This window comes from Lagenorhynchus albirostris, chromosome 5 (genome assembly GCF_949774975.1).
Source record: "Lagenorhynchus albirostris chromosome 5, mLagAlb1.1, whole genome shotgun sequence".
Taxonomy (NCBI): domain Eukaryota; kingdom Metazoa; phylum Chordata; class Mammalia; order Artiodactyla; family Delphinidae; genus Lagenorhynchus; species Lagenorhynchus albirostris.
The window spans coordinates 78,198,699-78,216,202 of NC_083099.1; the positions used below are offsets into that span (position 1 = coordinate 78,198,699).

At 37.7% G+C, this 17,504-nt stretch overlaps 2 protein-coding genes across 3 annotated transcripts in view; one reads left to right on the plus strand and one right to left on the minus strand.

Annotated features, from left to right (window-relative positions):
* ILDR1 (immunoglobulin like domain containing receptor 1) overlaps positions 1–8,749 on the plus strand; it is a 74,240-nt gene extending 65,491 nt beyond the window's left edge. For both annotated transcript variants that reach the window (XM_060150491.1, XM_060150492.1), the window contains one exon: positions 7,824–8,749. In XM_060150491.1, coding sequence (XP_060006474.1) covers positions 7,824–8,009 — 186 coding nt within the window. In that variant the 3' untranslated portion in view covers positions 8,010–8,749. The remainder of the gene's footprint in view (positions 1–7,823) is intronic.
* Positions 1–17,504, minus strand: part of SLC15A2 (solute carrier family 15 member 2) — a 39,973-nt gene that overhangs the window by 3,420 nt on the left and 19,049 nt on the right. The window contains exons 9-20 of the mRNA XM_060150495.1: positions 14,118–14,200; positions 13,611–13,697; positions 13,348–13,437; positions 13,084–13,128; positions 11,965–11,997; positions 11,155–11,243; positions 9,954–10,035; positions 9,248–9,382; positions 8,144–8,308; positions 7,944–7,990; positions 6,224–6,334; positions 5,458–5,554 (exon numbers count right to left, since the gene is read on the minus strand). Of these exons, the coding sequence (XP_060006478.1) occupies positions 5,458–5,554; positions 6,224–6,334; positions 7,944–7,990; positions 8,144–8,308; positions 9,248–9,382; positions 9,954–10,035; positions 11,155–11,243; positions 11,965–11,997; positions 13,084–13,128; positions 13,348–13,437; positions 13,611–13,697; positions 14,118–14,200 (1,064 nt within the window). The remainder of the gene's footprint in view (positions 1–5,457; positions 5,555–6,223; positions 6,335–7,943; positions 7,991–8,143; positions 8,309–9,247; positions 9,383–9,953; positions 10,036–11,154; positions 11,244–11,964; positions 11,998–13,083; positions 13,129–13,347; positions 13,438–13,610; positions 13,698–14,117; positions 14,201–17,504) is intronic.

A 17,504-nucleotide genomic window follows, 5' to 3' on the forward strand; every position in this document is an offset into this window, starting at 1 on the left:
TTTTCCATTTAAATATCTATTTTACTAAAATTACTTTTATCAAAATGAGTTATTTTCTTGGTAACCCTTACATTGAAGATTTTCTTGTCCATGTTTTAAAATCCATATCAAATACCACTTGCTATGTTGAATTCTATTTATTAGCCATTATTTTTGAACTCAAATCTTACACATTCAAATTTTGTCAAAAAGATGCAATTTTTCTGTGAAATTTTGGTCAAAAAGAAATCTTTTCAGGGTCAACTTTTTGTTATTAATGTTACCAATACACACGATTCTACAATTCTTTTTTCGTCTAAAATTACTTTTATTACATGCAGGTTTTTAGCTGTAGTTGGTTTTATTTTTTATAGATTATATTTACTAATATTTCTTACAATAATGGAATTAAATTTTTGGAATTATGTATTTTTGTTGGAGTAAAACCCAGTTATTAGGTAGTAAGTGTTATTAAATAGCCGGTGTAATAGCTGGATATGAGATAAAATATGAGATATAAATATGAGATATATATATATATGAGATATATATATGAGATATATATATCTCATATATATATGAGATATATATGAGATATCTCATATAAATATGAGATATATAAATATGAGATAAAAATAGCAGAGCTAAAACATATAGGTCAAAAGTCCCTGAAATCAAGTCTTTGATGTCCAAATGCCCTTGATTCTCTGAGTCAAAAGCCATTGCATTGGAAATGTAGTAAGGCAAATGTTGTTTTAGTTGGTATTGTGAACAATACCTGGGCATATATTTGGGTTTTCTTAGCCTAAGAGAAGACTGTGACCTAAGCTCGTAAATCAAGGTCACATTCTCAAATACCCACAGGCAGGTAATTAACTAAACAAAGCAGGCTGAATGGGAATGATAGGGACTATGGTGAACTGGACAGCCCAACCCCATCTAAAGTGTACAGCCACTATAGCACCAGCCAACTGACATGGTAATACCTGTTATAGAATCTTCTGATTTTGTTTTTAAGAAATATAAGGAATACAGTTTCTTAGGTAAAATCACTTGAATTTTAAATATTGTCAATTAATAATAATTATTTTTATTTTTGTCAAGACTGTACAGACCAAACAAAACAGGACTACGTGAGGAACTGGGCCCTTAGGCCTCTAATATATGATCTGTACTCTAGATGCTTATTATCCTGGCATTCAGAAACAATATATATAGCCTCTATCTTGAGCAGTGTATGAGAGACAGAAGGAAAACACCAGGAATGCAAGTGTTATGGGTTGAGTTGTGTCCCCCTAAAACTCATATGTTGAAGTCCTAACCCCTAGTACCTGAGAATGTGACCTTATTTAGAAATAGGGTTGTTACAGATGGAATTAGTCAAGTTAAAATGAGGTCACTAGGGTGGGCTCTAATCTAGTGTGACTGGTGTCCTCATAAGAGAAATTTGAACATAGACAAACATACAGGGAGAACTCCATGAGAAGATGAAGGCAGAGACGGGAGTGATTCTTTTACATAACAAGAAACACCAAATACTGCCAAAAAACCAGTAGAAGCTAAAGGAAGCTAAATGAAACAGATTCTTTTTTTTTTTTTTTTTTTGGTACACGGGCCTCTCACTGTCGCGGCCTCTCCCGTTGCGGAGCACAGGCTCTGGACGTGCAGGCCCAGCGGCCACGGCCCACGGGCCCAGCCGCTCCGCGGCATGCAGGATCCTCCCGGACCGGGGCACGAACCTGCGTCCCCTGCATCGGCAGGCGGACTCTCAACCACTGCACCATCTGGGAAGCCCTGAAACAGATTCTTTCTCACAGCTCTCAGAAGGAACCAGATCTACCAACACCTTGATCTTGTACTTCTAGCCTTTATGACTATAAGGAAATAAATTTCTGTTGATAAAGCCACTCAGCTTGTGGTACTTTGTTACAGCAGCCCTAGGAAACTAATACAGCTAGGTCGGTTTAACATCAGAAAATCAATTAATATAATATACCATATCAATAGAAAACCATATGATTATCTTAATAGACACAGAAAAAGCATTTGACAAAATTCAACCTCCCCCCTTCATAGTAAAAAACAAACAAAACCCACAACAAACTAGGAATAGAAGGGAACTTAACCTGATACCTGATGAATACCTATGAAAACCCCACAGCTAACATACTTAGTGATAAAAGACTGAATGCTTTCCCCCTAAGAGGATGTCTACTCTCACCACTTCTATTCAATACTGTATTGGAGTTTCAAGCAAGAGCAGTTAGTCAAGAAAAAGAAATAAAAGTCATCCACACTGAAAAGAAAGAAGTAAAGCTTCTTTATGCAGATGACAGGATTTTGTATGCAGAAAGTCCTAAGGGATCCACTAAAAAACTATTAAAACTATCAAATGAGTTCAGTAAGGTTGCAGGACACAAGATCAATATCAATTGCATTTCTACATATTTGCAATGAACAATCTAAAAATGAAATTAGGAAAATGATTACATTAGCAACAGCAAAATAAAGAATAAAATACTTAGGAACAAATTAACAAAATAAATGTAAAACCTATACTCTAAAAACTATAAAATATTGTTGAAAAATTTAGGTCTTAAAGAAGACCTAAATAAATGGAAAAACATCTCATGTTCACTGACCAGGAGACAGTATTGTTAAGATAGCAAAACTCCTCAAAATCACCTACAGATTCAGTGCAATCCCTCTCAAAAATCCCAGCTGGCTTCTGATCCTAAGCTGATCCTAAAATTCATATGAAAATTCATGGAACCCATAATAGCCAAACCAATCTTTAAAGGGAAGAACTAAGTTGAAAAACTCATATACTTACTGATTTTGAAATTTACTACAAAATAACAGTAATCAAGAGATTATTGTACTGGCACAAGAATAAATATATAGATCAATAGAATAGAACTAAGAATCCAGAAATAAGTCCTCACATTTCTGGTCAATTGACTTTTGACAAGAATGTCAAGACCATTTAACGGGAAAAGATGAGTCTTCAACAAATTGTGCTGGGACAACTGGATATTCACATACAAAAGAATGCAGTTAAGTCCCAAGCTCACATCATATACAAAAATGAACTCAAAATGGATTAAAGACCTAAATATAAGAGGTAAAACTATAAAACTCTTAAAGGAAAATAATGGGCATAAATCCTCATGACACTGGATTTGGCAATGGTTTCTTAGATGTAACACCAAAAGCACAAGCAACCAAAGAAAAAAATTGATAAATTGAACATCATAAAGATTAAAAATGTTTGGGGCTTCCCTGGTGGCACAGTGGTTGAGAGTCCGCCTGCCGATGCAGGGGACACGGGTTCGTGCCCCGGTCCGGGAAGATCCCACATGCCGCGGAGCGGCTGGGCCCGTGGGCCATGGCCGCTGAGCCTGCGCGTCCGGAGCCTGGGCTCCACAACGGGAGAGGCCACAACAGTGAGAGGCCCGCGTACCGCAAAAAAAAAAAAAAAAAAAAAAAAAATGTTTGTACTTCAGTGGACACCATTAAGGAAGTTAAAAAGACAACCTATTGAATGGGAGGAAATATTTGCAAATCATATATCTGATAATGGACTTATGTTTAAAATATATAAGGAATGCTTACAACTCAACACAACCCAATTAGAAATTGGGCAAAGAATTTGAATAGACATTTCTCCAAAGCAGATTACAAATGGCCAAAAAGTACATAAAAAGGTGCTCAACATCATTAGTCATCAGGAAAATATAAATAAAAACCACAATGAAATACCATTTCATACCTACTAGGATGGCTATAATTAAGAAGATAGAAAAACAAGTGTTGGCAAAGATGTAGAAAAATTGCCACCTTCTATTGGTGGGAATGTTAAATGTACGTTCACTTTGGAAAAGTCTAGCAGTTCCTCAAATGGTTAAACACAGAGTTACCATGTGACCCAACAACTCCACCCAAGAGAAGTGAAAATATATGTCCACACAAAAAGTTGTACATGAATGTTCATAACAACATTATTTATGTTAGTCAGAAGGTGAAAACAACCAAATGTTCATCAACTGATGAATATATGCATAAAATGTGTTATACCTATACAATGGAATATTATTGGGCAATAAAAAGAAATGAAGTACTGATGTATGCTATATGAATGAACCTTAAAAAATATGCTAAATGAAAGAATCCAGACACAAAAGGCCACATGTTATATCATTCCATTTATACGAAATAGGCAGAATAGGCAAATTTATAGAGACTGAAAGTAAACAAGTGGTTGCTAATGCTAGAGGGTATGGGAGGGAATAGTGAGTAACTGCTAATGAATATGGGGCTTCTTTTTGGAATGATGAAAATGTTCTAAAATTACACAACTCTGTGAATTTATTAAAAACCATTGAACATATATTATTGAAAATATATTCTATATATGTATCGAATATACAATATATATTGAATATGTTAATGCATTGAAAACCATTATACACTTTAAGTGGGTGAACTGTATGGTATATGACTTATATCTTAATAAAGCTGTAATAAAAAATGGCATACTAAAGATATCATGCTAATTAATTAAAATAAAAAAACTTTACAGATTATTCTCATCACACTTTTAGAAATTTTCCATCTTTTCCTTATTCACTGTCTTCTTTTTATATTTAATACAATGTCAAAAGTAATGAAATAGGGCTTCCCTGGTGGCGCAGTGGTTAAGAGTCCGCCTGCCCATGCAGGAGACACGGGTTCGTGCCGCGGTCCGGGAAGATCCCACATACCGCGGAGCGGCTGGGCCCGTGAGCCATGGCCACTGAGCCTGCGCGTCTGGAGCCTGTGCTCCGCAACGGGAGAGGCCACAGCAGCGAGAGGCCCGCGTACCACCAAAAAAAAAAAAAAAAAAAGTAATGAAATAAAATTAGAAGCAAGATTCACATCAGAATTAAAATTCAGAGGTGTCATGTCCTGAGTGCTGAGACAATTGCTTTTGATGGAGCACAGTTAATTCATCCCCCAAACTTTGTGTAGAGACAGACATTTGTTACCAGTCTTGGTATTTCAGACTGTGATATGCTAGCAGATCAGTTTCCAAGGAGCTAGGAGACCCACATGTGGAGTCAGTCAAGAAGACCTAAACAATTTTTGTTTTCTTGGGGCCATAATGAGACTGCAGCAAACCATGTCACCTCATAGCAATGACTCAAGATAAATTATGTCTACCATTCCCCAAGACCCTGTGCCTGTTGCCAATGTTATCTCTTTTAAGTTCTCATGGAGACCTTAGTAGGTTTTCTAAAGTCACTATAGAAACTATCACCTTTCACTAGAAATAAGTATGTGATGCTGTCTTGCCACAGAGTCTTATTTGGGTCCCAGGACAGATACAGATTCAGATAGATATAGATTTATATATAGAGATATGATATAGTTATCTAGACATAAATATAGATACAGATATATGGAAGGAGAGAGTAAGGGTGGCCAGGAGCTACTTACATTAGTAATAACAAACAGATAAGCTGCACCAAAGTCTAGTAGACCCAAATTCAGTGAAAATTCCTCATTTTTTGTTCTACAAGGCACCGCAGAATATCTGGAACAGGACAATTTTAGGTTAGAATAGACATTACAGTTTAGAAAAGCATTCCCATCTCTGGAGGAAAGAGTGATTTCATCTCTCTACTGATGGTGAATCAATCAGCAAAGCTACCATTTCTCTTTGAGGAGAGGAGTCTCAGAGTGAATTATTTTCATGCCAGGTTTTTTCTACCCCTGATCTGAGCTTTTCATTGTCTGTTGGCTAATTTTTTTTAAACCTTAAACCTGAATGCAGAAGGCACAAATTGTCTTCTTTTGTGAACTTCAGACTCTAAGTCTTCTCATCTAAATTTTAAGAATTTTTCTCTTCTAAGTCTTATGAATTAGTGGAACAGCATAAAACAGTGAACCTGAAAGGATAAGCTCGAACGAGGTGTTAATAGGAGTTACCAAAGGGTAGGAGTGGGAGCCAGTAATAAACTGGCAAACCTCCCAGAGATGGCCTTGTTGACTATACAGTATGGCCTTTACAACAAGCATGGTCTCAATATATCTATGCAGAAAAAGGTGAGACTGAGGGAAGGAGGCAAAGGTCGAAAGAGAGCAGGAATCTGTGTATATTTAAAATTAGCTGAGATATACCTAATCCTCCCACCTACATGCAAAGAAAGCATTTAAAAAACAGTTGTTGATAAAAGTAAAATTACAAGGGTAATGCTCTTACTCTCCTCTTTGCACAGTTCTGTAAGCAGACACACCATAGTCTTCTTCAACACTGAGGGAGGTATCTGTACCCAGGGAGATGTTGATCTCTTCATGCAAAGTGTTAACAAACCTAAGGGTAGAGACATTGTTACAGATCAGACAGACTCTCCCACCTGACAAAAGGGCAGGGGCCTTTTCTGTTTTGTTTACTGCTATATGCCTAGTGCCTAGAATAGTGGCTGGCACATAAAAGGTACGTGATGTATATTGTTAACTGCGTGAATAAATGAACTCACACGTAAGAAGCAATCAGTAGTCTTAGCTGTCCCTAACTTTTTCTTTCCTCAGGTATTAGCTTTTTATCTGCCATACTCTCACCTGATTTCAGCTGGGATGACACTATTGTGATCACCCATGGCAGTCCGAGTCTCCTTACTAACCTACCTTAGGTGCACCTAATTTCTTTCCGTCTTCTAATGGTGTAATTCATCAACTGAGACTCCACTAAGAAAAATAATTATGTGTGTGTGTGTGTGTGTGTGTGTGTGTGTGTGTGTATATGTATATGTATAAATACGTACCAGTATTTATATAAAACTGACACTTTATCCTCTTACAAATGAAGTCTGATTTGACTTATGCAAAACTCAAGACTCCCAGCCCACAGTAGGTTGAGCTATCATTGTTTTGGGTCTGCAGATAACCCTGGACTTTTCCAGAACCATCTTTCTAGTCTTTTGAACCCGGGCCGCTAAATTGCTCCCTCAGTTTAGGTTTCTGGTAGCATTTGCGTTGGTCCCTCGCCCATGGGATTAGAAGGGCAGTTCCCTCTAAAATCCTTGATATTGATTTCTGGACATTCAATCATCCTGCCCTAACCTAGAAATTGCTCCCTTTCATCCTTCCTGGAGGTTCCCATTGCTCTCTGACCCAGGGAAGTCCTATCCTCATTGCTGTCTTACTTATTTTTGATCTGTTTACTTTTTCTGAAGCTGCATATGCAAAAGTAGATTATTATGACTGTTCCACCCTTCAGTGAAATTCAAACTTTTTATTGAAAGCTCTCCTCTAAAATGCTATTCTCAACAGCAACCATCTAATCTTGATGGCCATAGGCACATGCATCTGTCTATTTCATGTCAGATTCCTGCCCCAGTGAGCAGGTGACCCCTTCAAGGCTCCATTTCTGTAAATGTCCCAGACTGTCTAACAAGACCTTTAGCCTTATCTAGATTCAAAACCAAGTCTTTTGACTTCAAGTGTGTTGCCTTTACTAAACCATGAGGCCTCTATAGGTTTATTTTAAATTTTACTTAAAAAACCACAGTAACTATAAAAGATATTCAACTACCAATAACAAAGGGAGGATTATTTGCTTACTTCTAAATTTCTCTCTGGTGATCAACGAGAGGAAAGAATTCAGTTATTTTCCTAAGAGCAAGATAAGTGGATAAAATTCAGCAGAAGAGATTTATGTTGCAGAGCACAGGGGGCGTACATAAATACAGGGTCTTCTTTGAATACCACATGAGAAAGCAAGCCGAAAGACTTGGTTTTGAATCTATGCTTCTCACTGCCCTGGGAAATGCCTTCTGACACTAATTCTCTTGACATTCTAGGAAGAGAATCCCTGTACAAGACAAGTAGAATGTGAAGTCTCTTCATGTGAAGCCCCACAGATCAGAAGAGACCCAAGATTCAAGAGAACAGAGAGGCCTGGGTCTCCTTGGCATCCAAACCTCATGGCTGTCATCCCATTGGTTGTTTTGTTTTCTTCATCCTTTACCTACAATAGAGGGAAGTAAACATCAGTTACAGCTGACAAGAGGGAACTGATAATAAGAAACTTTGATCATCATTCATATCCTTGGTAAGATATTGATGAGCCCAGTCATTGTACTCTAAGATAATTTGGAAACTAGGCCATTCCTCAACTTACCATCATGCTAGAAATACTTTTCCCATCTTCTCGAATGATCAGAGTGTACCATTTTTTCTCCTCCACAGAATGCTCAGTGTAGACAGACAAATTGTGATATTTCAGTTGGAAGTGGAAATTCTGGCTTTTTGTCTTCAGGTGGAGTTTGGAATAGTGTGGCATTTTCTATAGAATGAAGAGCCTGTCACACTCACCTTCTACCCCATCTTGGACATCACAATCTCATAGTAACCCAGGGCAGGTGACCTCATTAGATACTTTCAACATTACCCTTTAACCTAGTAATTCCATTTCTAGAAATATACCATAGGAGTAATTAGAGGCTTGAATAAAGATTTATGAGTACGGATGTTCATTATAGAATTATGTATAATAACAAAAAAAATTAAATACCTATAAAGAAATACTCTACTAAGCCATGTTATATCCACAGAATAGAATATTATGTATCCATTAAAATCACATTCTCAAAGTTTACCTAAGGGCATGGGAAAATGCTTATGATGGTTAATGTTAAGAAAAAATCAAGGTCAATACAGCATATAGTGTTTCAACACTTTTTAAAAATTTGTTTATTCATTTATACAAAAATGCTAACTATGATTATCTCCGTGTAATGGATTTATAGGTGGTTTTTATATCTTTTGACATACTCCCCAATTTTCTACAATAAATGTATATTACTTTTATTGTTTAAAAAATATTTTTAAATGAATATTTCAGAATATATATAATATAGTCGTGAAAATATGCAAGCCAAACTCTTCCACAGGGTGTGTGTTACAAGGCAGTTTGAAATAATAACACAAATTACAACCTATTGAGAGCTTACAATGTCCCAGACATTATGCTAAGCACTTTACATATAATATTTATCCTTACAACAGCTTATGACATAAAAATTATTGCCATTTTACAGATGCTAAAACTGAGGCTTAGAGATCAAATAACTTGCTCAGGGTCTTATAGCTAGGGAATGGCAGAACCAGGAATTGGACTGGGGCAGTTTGACTCCCCAAGTGCATGCTCTTCACCACTGTATTATGCTGCTGCCTTTGCACATAATCTGAATGTGTTTCTGATTCATTCAAGTCCATACGTCACCTGAAAGGATTTGATGGACTCTGCCAACAGAGAGTTGTTTTCATCTCCCAGCACTGTAACCTTCACCTCATTATCTGCCAGATTCAAGACTTGTAGGAAAATCTCTTGGGAATCTGGTTGGGGTGGGGCCATTTCCTTAGGACAGAGAACACGTGTTAGAATTACCAACAAATAACCCTTCAGATACCATGAAAACACATACCTCAGTCCTTTCTCGACAGCCTAGCTCATCTAGTCAGGAGGACACAGTTTCCTACCTTTAAAGAACATTTGGCTTAGAAAACTCTGAAGGCAGTTTGGAGGGGGAAACACCAGCTAAATATAGCAAGCACTGATGCCAGGTAACAAACTCCATGCCTTTTGACTCAGCCGTGGCCTCATACATCATTCCCTAATAGTGGCTATTCAACCTGCCAAAAGTTATTTGAGTGTCTGGTAAGCTATCTAAGAGATGGTTATATATCTTGGATACCGGTGTTTGGAAATTCCTTGACAATATACTCTGAATCACTCAGGTGGGAGGTGGGCTTCATTTTGCACTGCTGCTTTACCCCTGTATCTACTCATTTACCACAAACACTTATTATGCACCTTCTTTAAAACAGGTACTGTGCTTAGGGCCCAGGGAATCAAGATTGAACAAGTCAGAAAAGTGAACAAAATAGGTATGGTCCTGCTCTCATGGCTTAAGATTTATTGTACTCACATTAATTTTTATCTCTACAGTAGCAGCAACTGCAAAGGCCAGGCATGCTAGGATCATACCAACAGCCATTTTCCTAAGTGATCTATAGGGGAAAGAAAGAGACAATTATAGCTGAACTCTAGACTCTAAAGAATAAAATCTAAACCCCCTAAGCTTAGCTAATTTGGTCCCAATTACTTTTCAAAGTATTGCCTCCCCTTCATATAACCTTCTTTCTACTTTTACTTGAGTCATACTGAATTGTTCTCTGTAATGCACCAAATTTTTCCCTCTATCTTTGCTTATGATTTTTTTATCCATTATGTCATAATAACAAAAATAATAGTAATATAGCCAGATTTACTGAACATTTACCATATACCAGTCACCATATATTATTACCTCCTTTTCCTCTCCTTCAGAAGTCTTTCTTGACCCTGGCCTCTCTCTTCCATCTCTGCATTTCCTTGGCACTCTGCTTTCCTTCTTAGGGCACTTAACAAATTTCACCTTGTTGCAATAATTAACCTTGCATATTTTCTAGCTTCCTTACTAAAGAGTAAACTCCTTAAGAGCAAGATTTGTGCTTTTACATTTGCATAGCACTTGGTGCTGAACTCAATAAACTGCTCAATGAATGAGTAAATGACAAAAGGTCATCTGAATATGGTAAGTGGTTATCAAAAGGAAATTGCTATTAAATCAGAAATTAGAGAAAACTTAACACCCTCCTCTGTCAAACTTTACAAAAAATAACACTTCTATTTAGAAGGGGGGGGAAAGCAGTAATTAGGGACAATTCTATCCCCACTCTTATGAGGTCCCCCATTTGTTTCATAGGGACAGTGTAAGATTTAAAGGGATTAGTTATCCTCAAAGGCTTTGGACTTCTTTGAAGAGGCAACTTTCAAGAACAAAGCAACAAGTTGGTTTAGGAGCCTAATCTCACATACTTTTTGACTTCCCATGAAGTAGAGTCCTAACTCTTCAACATCACATATGTAAGTCTGCAGTAATGGCTTGGACTCTCTATCATAAGAATTAATTAGATCTAATTCTCGTCCTTCAGTATTAACAGGCGTTTAATCTAACATGGATAAACAGAAGCAGAAAAATGATAAATCAAAACAAATCATCACTAAGTAGAAAAGATATTGACTCTCTATCAAACTGGGCAAATGTTGAGTCAGTTTGGAGCAACATAGGCATAGTGAGCACTTACGTGAAGTTAATGCCACACTTGGAGACCAGAGGATAAATGATAAAGTCAAACAGTGGGATGAAGATAAGAACCAAAAAGGGATTTAGTACCTGTAACACCATGGTAAAAGGGATTAGTTACAACGTTCTTCTATCATGAGTGTGAGCATGTGCTCTCATTTGCATGTGTGCACTCTCTCTCACATCCAAACACAGTTTCATCATACTATGTACAGAATGATTCCACATCCTTCAGTCTCTTTACACCCAAGACTCTATTTCCCCTGCATAGCACATTATCTTCCAAATATCCCAAGGAACCAGTTTCACTCTGAACCTGTTTTTCTGTCAATCAACTGGGAGCTTTCCCCTCCCATTTTCACTTATCTTCTTCAGCACCACAGCCAAGGGAAAAATGGCCAGGAGAAAGGAATGAGAGAAGGAAGAATTGGGGATTGTTGAACAAGAGTTTAAAAAGATAACTGGGAGTCACCAATAAACAGAGATTCTGATTTTGTTGCTCACACAACAAAGCCTTATACTTTCTTTGACAATATTTCCATGATACTTGACATGGAAAAAAATCCAGTGCTTATACTTTCCCTGTGAGCTCAAAACTCAGTCTCCCTGGAGTTGATCAGGAGCTACTTACTTAACAGAGGATGTGAAAGAGAAGTGTGGGGCTTAAAGAGAATATTTTCATTCCTATGTTTAGCTCTCCTCAGCATACAAGGAAAAAAACATCAAATTATGGTTGGTAATCCTACTACTACAGGTAATGGTGTAGATGAGGAAAGAAATAAGTACCCTGGACTATAGAGAAGTCTCCTACCTGCATCTGGTCAGGCTGAAGCACAAAAAAACCCTGAAACATGATAACAAATCACATTAAGATGGTGGCCTGAAGACAAAAAAAAAGCCTAGATCAACCATCTTGCTAATTAGCAGGTGAGAAGCTTAAGGTAAAATCTATCAGGTCTTTGGTTCAGGATAACTATTATCCTTGTAAGGGTATGCCAGGGGTGGGAGTGGGGGGGTGGGGGGGGGTGGGGGGCGAAAGAGACTGGGAATGGCTTCAGGCTATGTCTCCTGAAGGCAGATGGGCTTAAGGGAGAATCTTATTTTCTGTTCACTATGCTTTCTTTAACTTGAAAGAGAATAAAGTCAGTGTGTTTTTTATTAATCTCAGTAACTGCAGTCGTAGGTGGTAATAATATGACGGACAAGACATCATGGTTAGGGTGAAGACTCCCACTGACACACAGGGTTTCTGAAGTTGTTCTCCAGGAGGTCAAAAAGAGGACAAACATGGTAAATCCTGGACAGCCAGGGGAAGGAAAAAGGTGAAATTATATTAAGCAGGCTCCAAACAGACTGGCATCATAAAACCCTGGCATCATTCCACCCTGCCCTCTTCACAACTGAGATGATAGAAAAACAATACAATAATCTAGGAAGTGGGAACAAATGAGAGAAGCGTTTTTGCCAATGAATGGAAATTGGAAAAAGAGGAAATAATGTTTACAATTTTCCCGTTATTTCTATATCCATGTACAAAATATCCCACCTCTGGGTCCTCTGCTGTTAGCCCTGCCTAAGAGATGGTGTCCATTGTGTTGTAGCAGCAATCAAACCTGCTGCTCCCTGGCCAGGCTTAGATGGAAGAAAACATCCACTTCCCCAGGCTCTATCACTTCATTTGCTATCCTCTCAATGCTTCTTTGTATACATTTAAACCTTTCCATCCTTACATTTCTGATTTCTAAAGATAAGATTCTGCTTTTTATTTCTAGATTTGCTTTCTTTATTTTGCCTACTCAGTATCTTCATGCTAAAGGCACATCTATTATGATCTTATGTCAGTTTTCAGGCAAAAACACAAAGAAATTTCTCCTTAATATGGATTATAAAGAAAATGATAGACTTCTCTGGAAAAATCTCTTCTACTCACCAAATTCCCATTCATCCTGGTGGCTTGCAAGGTCCATCGTGAGCCCTAGGGCAAACAGATGCTATTAAAAGAAATCCTTTTCTCTGAGAGGGAAGGGGCTGGAGGAAGGGGTAGCTTTCAAAAGAACTATTCTTTTTTTTTTAACATCTTTATTAGAGTATAATTGTTTTACAATGGTGTGTTAGTTTCTGCTGTATAACAAAGTGAATCAGCTATACATATACATATATTCCCATGTCCCCTCCCTCGTGTCTCCATTCTTACCTGCTGATCCAAAAGAGCCCAGAACATGGGCAATGGGATATAAAGAAACAGTACCCTGGTCAGTGCCTTCACATCCATAATGAGCTGCCTCTGCAAGAAGGGGTGAGAAGGAACAGGCTGAATTGCCAGATAGGGTTTTCTTGCTTACAGTAGAAGTGGCCCAGAGCAGTAAGAGAAGAGGTCAAATACAGCAGGAGGGAATCAGTTTGGACATTAGGAAAGACTACATGGAGGCATCAGATGTTTCTGCAGTTCCAACTTACTGGGTATTTCTCAGCTGCCCAGTCCAGCCAGTGCTCTCGCTTCGGAATGTCCGCAGAACGGTTCTTGAAACGGTTGGAAATGGCAAACTAGGGCAGAGCGTAGATATCAGAGGAGAGACCAAAAAAACATCCCCTGCTTTTTCCAATTCATTATCTCTTCCCTCAAACACACATAACTCTTAAGTGACTTACTCCAACCTTTTGATTTCATCAGGCATTGAATTTCAGAATATTTCAAATCTAATTTTACCTATCCTTATTTTCTGTTGGCAACATACATAACTACATTTCAGAAGACTTTTGCCCATTTTTAAAAACGATTACATTATTTTTAGCTTATTGGTTAAGTAGAGGCACAGAGGGAAGACCGATTAATCTCAGTTTGCCAAAAGGCACAGAAGTAGAGCAGAGGTCATTGAGAGAAGCCATGTTTGAAGACCTATATGCTCAGCACAGCGTCTCTTTCCCTTCGACTGAAAAAGGTAGGTAAACAATTCATGGACTTACCCAGATACATTTCACAACCTGAGTCACTATGTTTCCTTCAGGAGGTGGTTTTCTGTATATTTTGCTTCCCATTGCAAACACAACTGCAGTTGATAGACAAATAAGGTTCTTAGCTTCTCATTTAGCACATTCAGTATGTAAACACTAAGGACAGAATGCTGAAATATAGGAGTAACTGGCACATCTCATAAAGGGAGGGAAATGACTGACGCTATCTGACTCTGGAGTTAGAAAAACTATGGGAGCCAAAATGGTCAGTGTTGAGACTTTCCTGTTATCACAGAAATGAAAGTCACCTTTGAATTCTCACTCTTCTTTCTTCATCTCTACATCTGACATATTAGCAACTTCCACTGACCCTCTGTCTTCAGTGCATTTCCTGCCCGCCCCCTCTTTTGCATCACCACTGCTGTGACTCTTGTGTAGGACCTCATAACTTCTATCCTGCATTATCAAGATGGCCACCAACTAGTTTCTCAGTCCTGTTCTCTTCTTCTTTTATCTGATGCCAAATTAAAATCCTTTTTCCAGGACCTACCTAACAAGCCCAAACTCCTGGCATGGAAGGCCTTCCCAAATTCATTATTATCCTGGTGGTTATTATTATCATTAATGATCTCTTGAAGATTTATTATTATATGTAAAGTGTTAGGCGTTTTACATTCAGTACGGATTTAACCTGACAAAATATGTAATACTCTATTTTACACATGAAGAAATCAAGGATTAAAGAAATTAAGCAATCTGTACAAGAAAGTGCCAGAAACTGCATTTTTGACCTGAGGCCTGACTCAAGAATCTATACTCTTAACCACCATAAAGCACCTCATTCATTCATTCTTGCATTACACACTCTGCTAGATACTACTGGTAATAAAGATAAAAAAGAGGTGGCCCCTGTCTGCAATGGCGCTCCCCCTCAACCTACCACTTTCCACTTTACCTTTCATTATTCTCCATTTGGCACCTTATCCTCTAACCACTATTCATCATTCCTATGAAAAATTCTTTTCTGTTCTATTTCTGTTCTTGAGCTCATTCTCTTTCCCTCAACACCCATCTTTATCCTTTAACCACATCTCCACAGTTATCTATAGGTGAATTTAATTTTCTTATTTTCTCCTTTATTTTACCAGCAATGAGATATAGTTTTATAATTATAAAAAAGTAAATTTTTTTCAAGTTTATTAAATTTAACTAAAATCCGTGGGAAACCTCCATCTTGGTACCCTCCCAGATGTACTTTCCTCCTGAATGGACTTCCCAGCTCTAGCCAGATGCCCCTCTAGTAGATCTTCTACCCAAGATGCTTTTCTCAGTGACCAGTAGCAATTTCCAATATCCTTACATCTAGAATGCCTGAATCACCTTACTTTTCTCTTATCTTAACTTTCTAATTTCTCCATTCCTCTCAGTCAGATTCACTCTACCACTTTTTCTTTATTTATCCTCTCAGTTTCCCCAAAGCTTCTCCAAATAGCACCCTTTACCTACCACAGCCTTCTTACTGTTGATAGAAAAAATAGTTCAGAGAAAAGAATGCTAATCCTGGGAGACCAGTGGGCAGACAAAGAGGTATCTAGATAAGTGGAAGATTTTGGACAGGAAATAGACTGCTCTTGAAACTAAGAATGATCCTAGAAAGAGGCTGAAATTCTCAGGAATTCTGGTCTAAAAAGTGACAGTGAAGTGATAAAAGGAAGACCTTGACAAGTTCACACTTAAATTTCAAGGCCACTTAACCGAAGAAGCTGAGTAGGGACCTTGAGTTTCTCTACCATCTCCTCCCACTAGTAGATGTTGCCTCTTACTTCACAAAGAAGATAGAAGGCTTCAAATGAAAACCCCCTCAACTTCTTGCCACCAAATCTATTAACTTCTGTATCCACACCCATCCTCTCCTCTCTCCATTTAGGTGAGGGTGATTGATGTTCCTCCTCCTGTATAAAGGCAATTGTGCCATGTGTGCTTTCATACTGATTATACTGTTTTATCTTACATCTTCAACATGTTTCTTTACTGGAGTCTTCCTAATGACATTCAAGCATGCTCAACATCCTCTCTTGACTCCATGTCGCCTTTCAGCTATAAATACTGTCTTCCCCTTCATCCCTCTTATTCACTTCCCAATTTACTCTAATTAGTCTCAAATCTCCACCAATCTACCATAGATGATATCATCAAATCAATGACCCTCTTGTCGCTATATTTAATGGACATTTTCCACCCTTATCTTGCTTTCCCAGTCAGTAACATTCGTTACTCTGAATGAGTCCCTTCTTGAAATCCTCTTGGTAGCCAAGATAGAAAAACTATCACTTTGGCCATTCCTTCTTAGTCTCATTTGTGGGTTTCCCCTCTTTGCCTGTCTTTTTTTGTTGTTAACTGTTGAACCCTTTACCTAATTCAAATACAAAATTTGACCCTTAACACATTTTTATTGTAAAGGAAATACAAGAACTTACAAGTAAATGCTGGCTTGTATAAAGGTATGCTCAACACTGAATAATCTCATTTAATAATATAAATACATAACAAAGAATTGACAATCTATATATTGGAGAAAATAATCATTATTAAGTTTTCATTACATTAAGACTCATTCCCATACAAATTTGAAACATTATTCTAAAGGTTCATGCCATAGAGATTGCCCCTTAATTTGATTCTGGCATTAATGAAATCACCCTGGTTCTCAAAATACGATTTCTGCCTCTCCATTTGCACTGTTTTTTTCCTACCTGGAGAGCCATTCCCCAACTTTCCTTTTGTGAATCTTTATTTGAATAACTTCAGTGCAACCTAGTTACTCATGCGTTTGCTGCACTTCCTTGTAGATATCTATTTCTGCACTTATCACAGTGAACAGAACTTCATTGTTCACTTATCTGTATCTTTACCAGGAAAATAAAATTCCTTGCAAATAGGTACCATAACTTGTTTATCTCTAATTCCTGGTGCTTAGATCATTTGACTGTCTTTTAAATACCAGTGTTCCTCACGGTTCTATCCTTGCTGTCTTTTTACCGTACTCTTATTATCTCTTAGTTATTCCATCCATTTTCATGAATTAATTGCTATCCATATATTAATAGCTCCAGATCTTTATAGCTGAAACATTTCTTCTGAACTTTAAACCTGTATTTCCAAATAAATGTTTGATACTCCCAATTAAATGTTCCAAGGACATCTAAAATGTAACATGTCCAAAACTAAATTCATTAGTATTGCCCCAAACCTCTTCTTCCTTATTATCAGTTAATGACCCTACTATCCACCATTTGCTCAAGCCGGAGCCCTACATTCAATGTTGGCTTTTCTTCTCCCTTACTTTCACACATCTAATCATATCAAGTTTGTCAATTCTGTCAGGACCAAGGAGGGTGA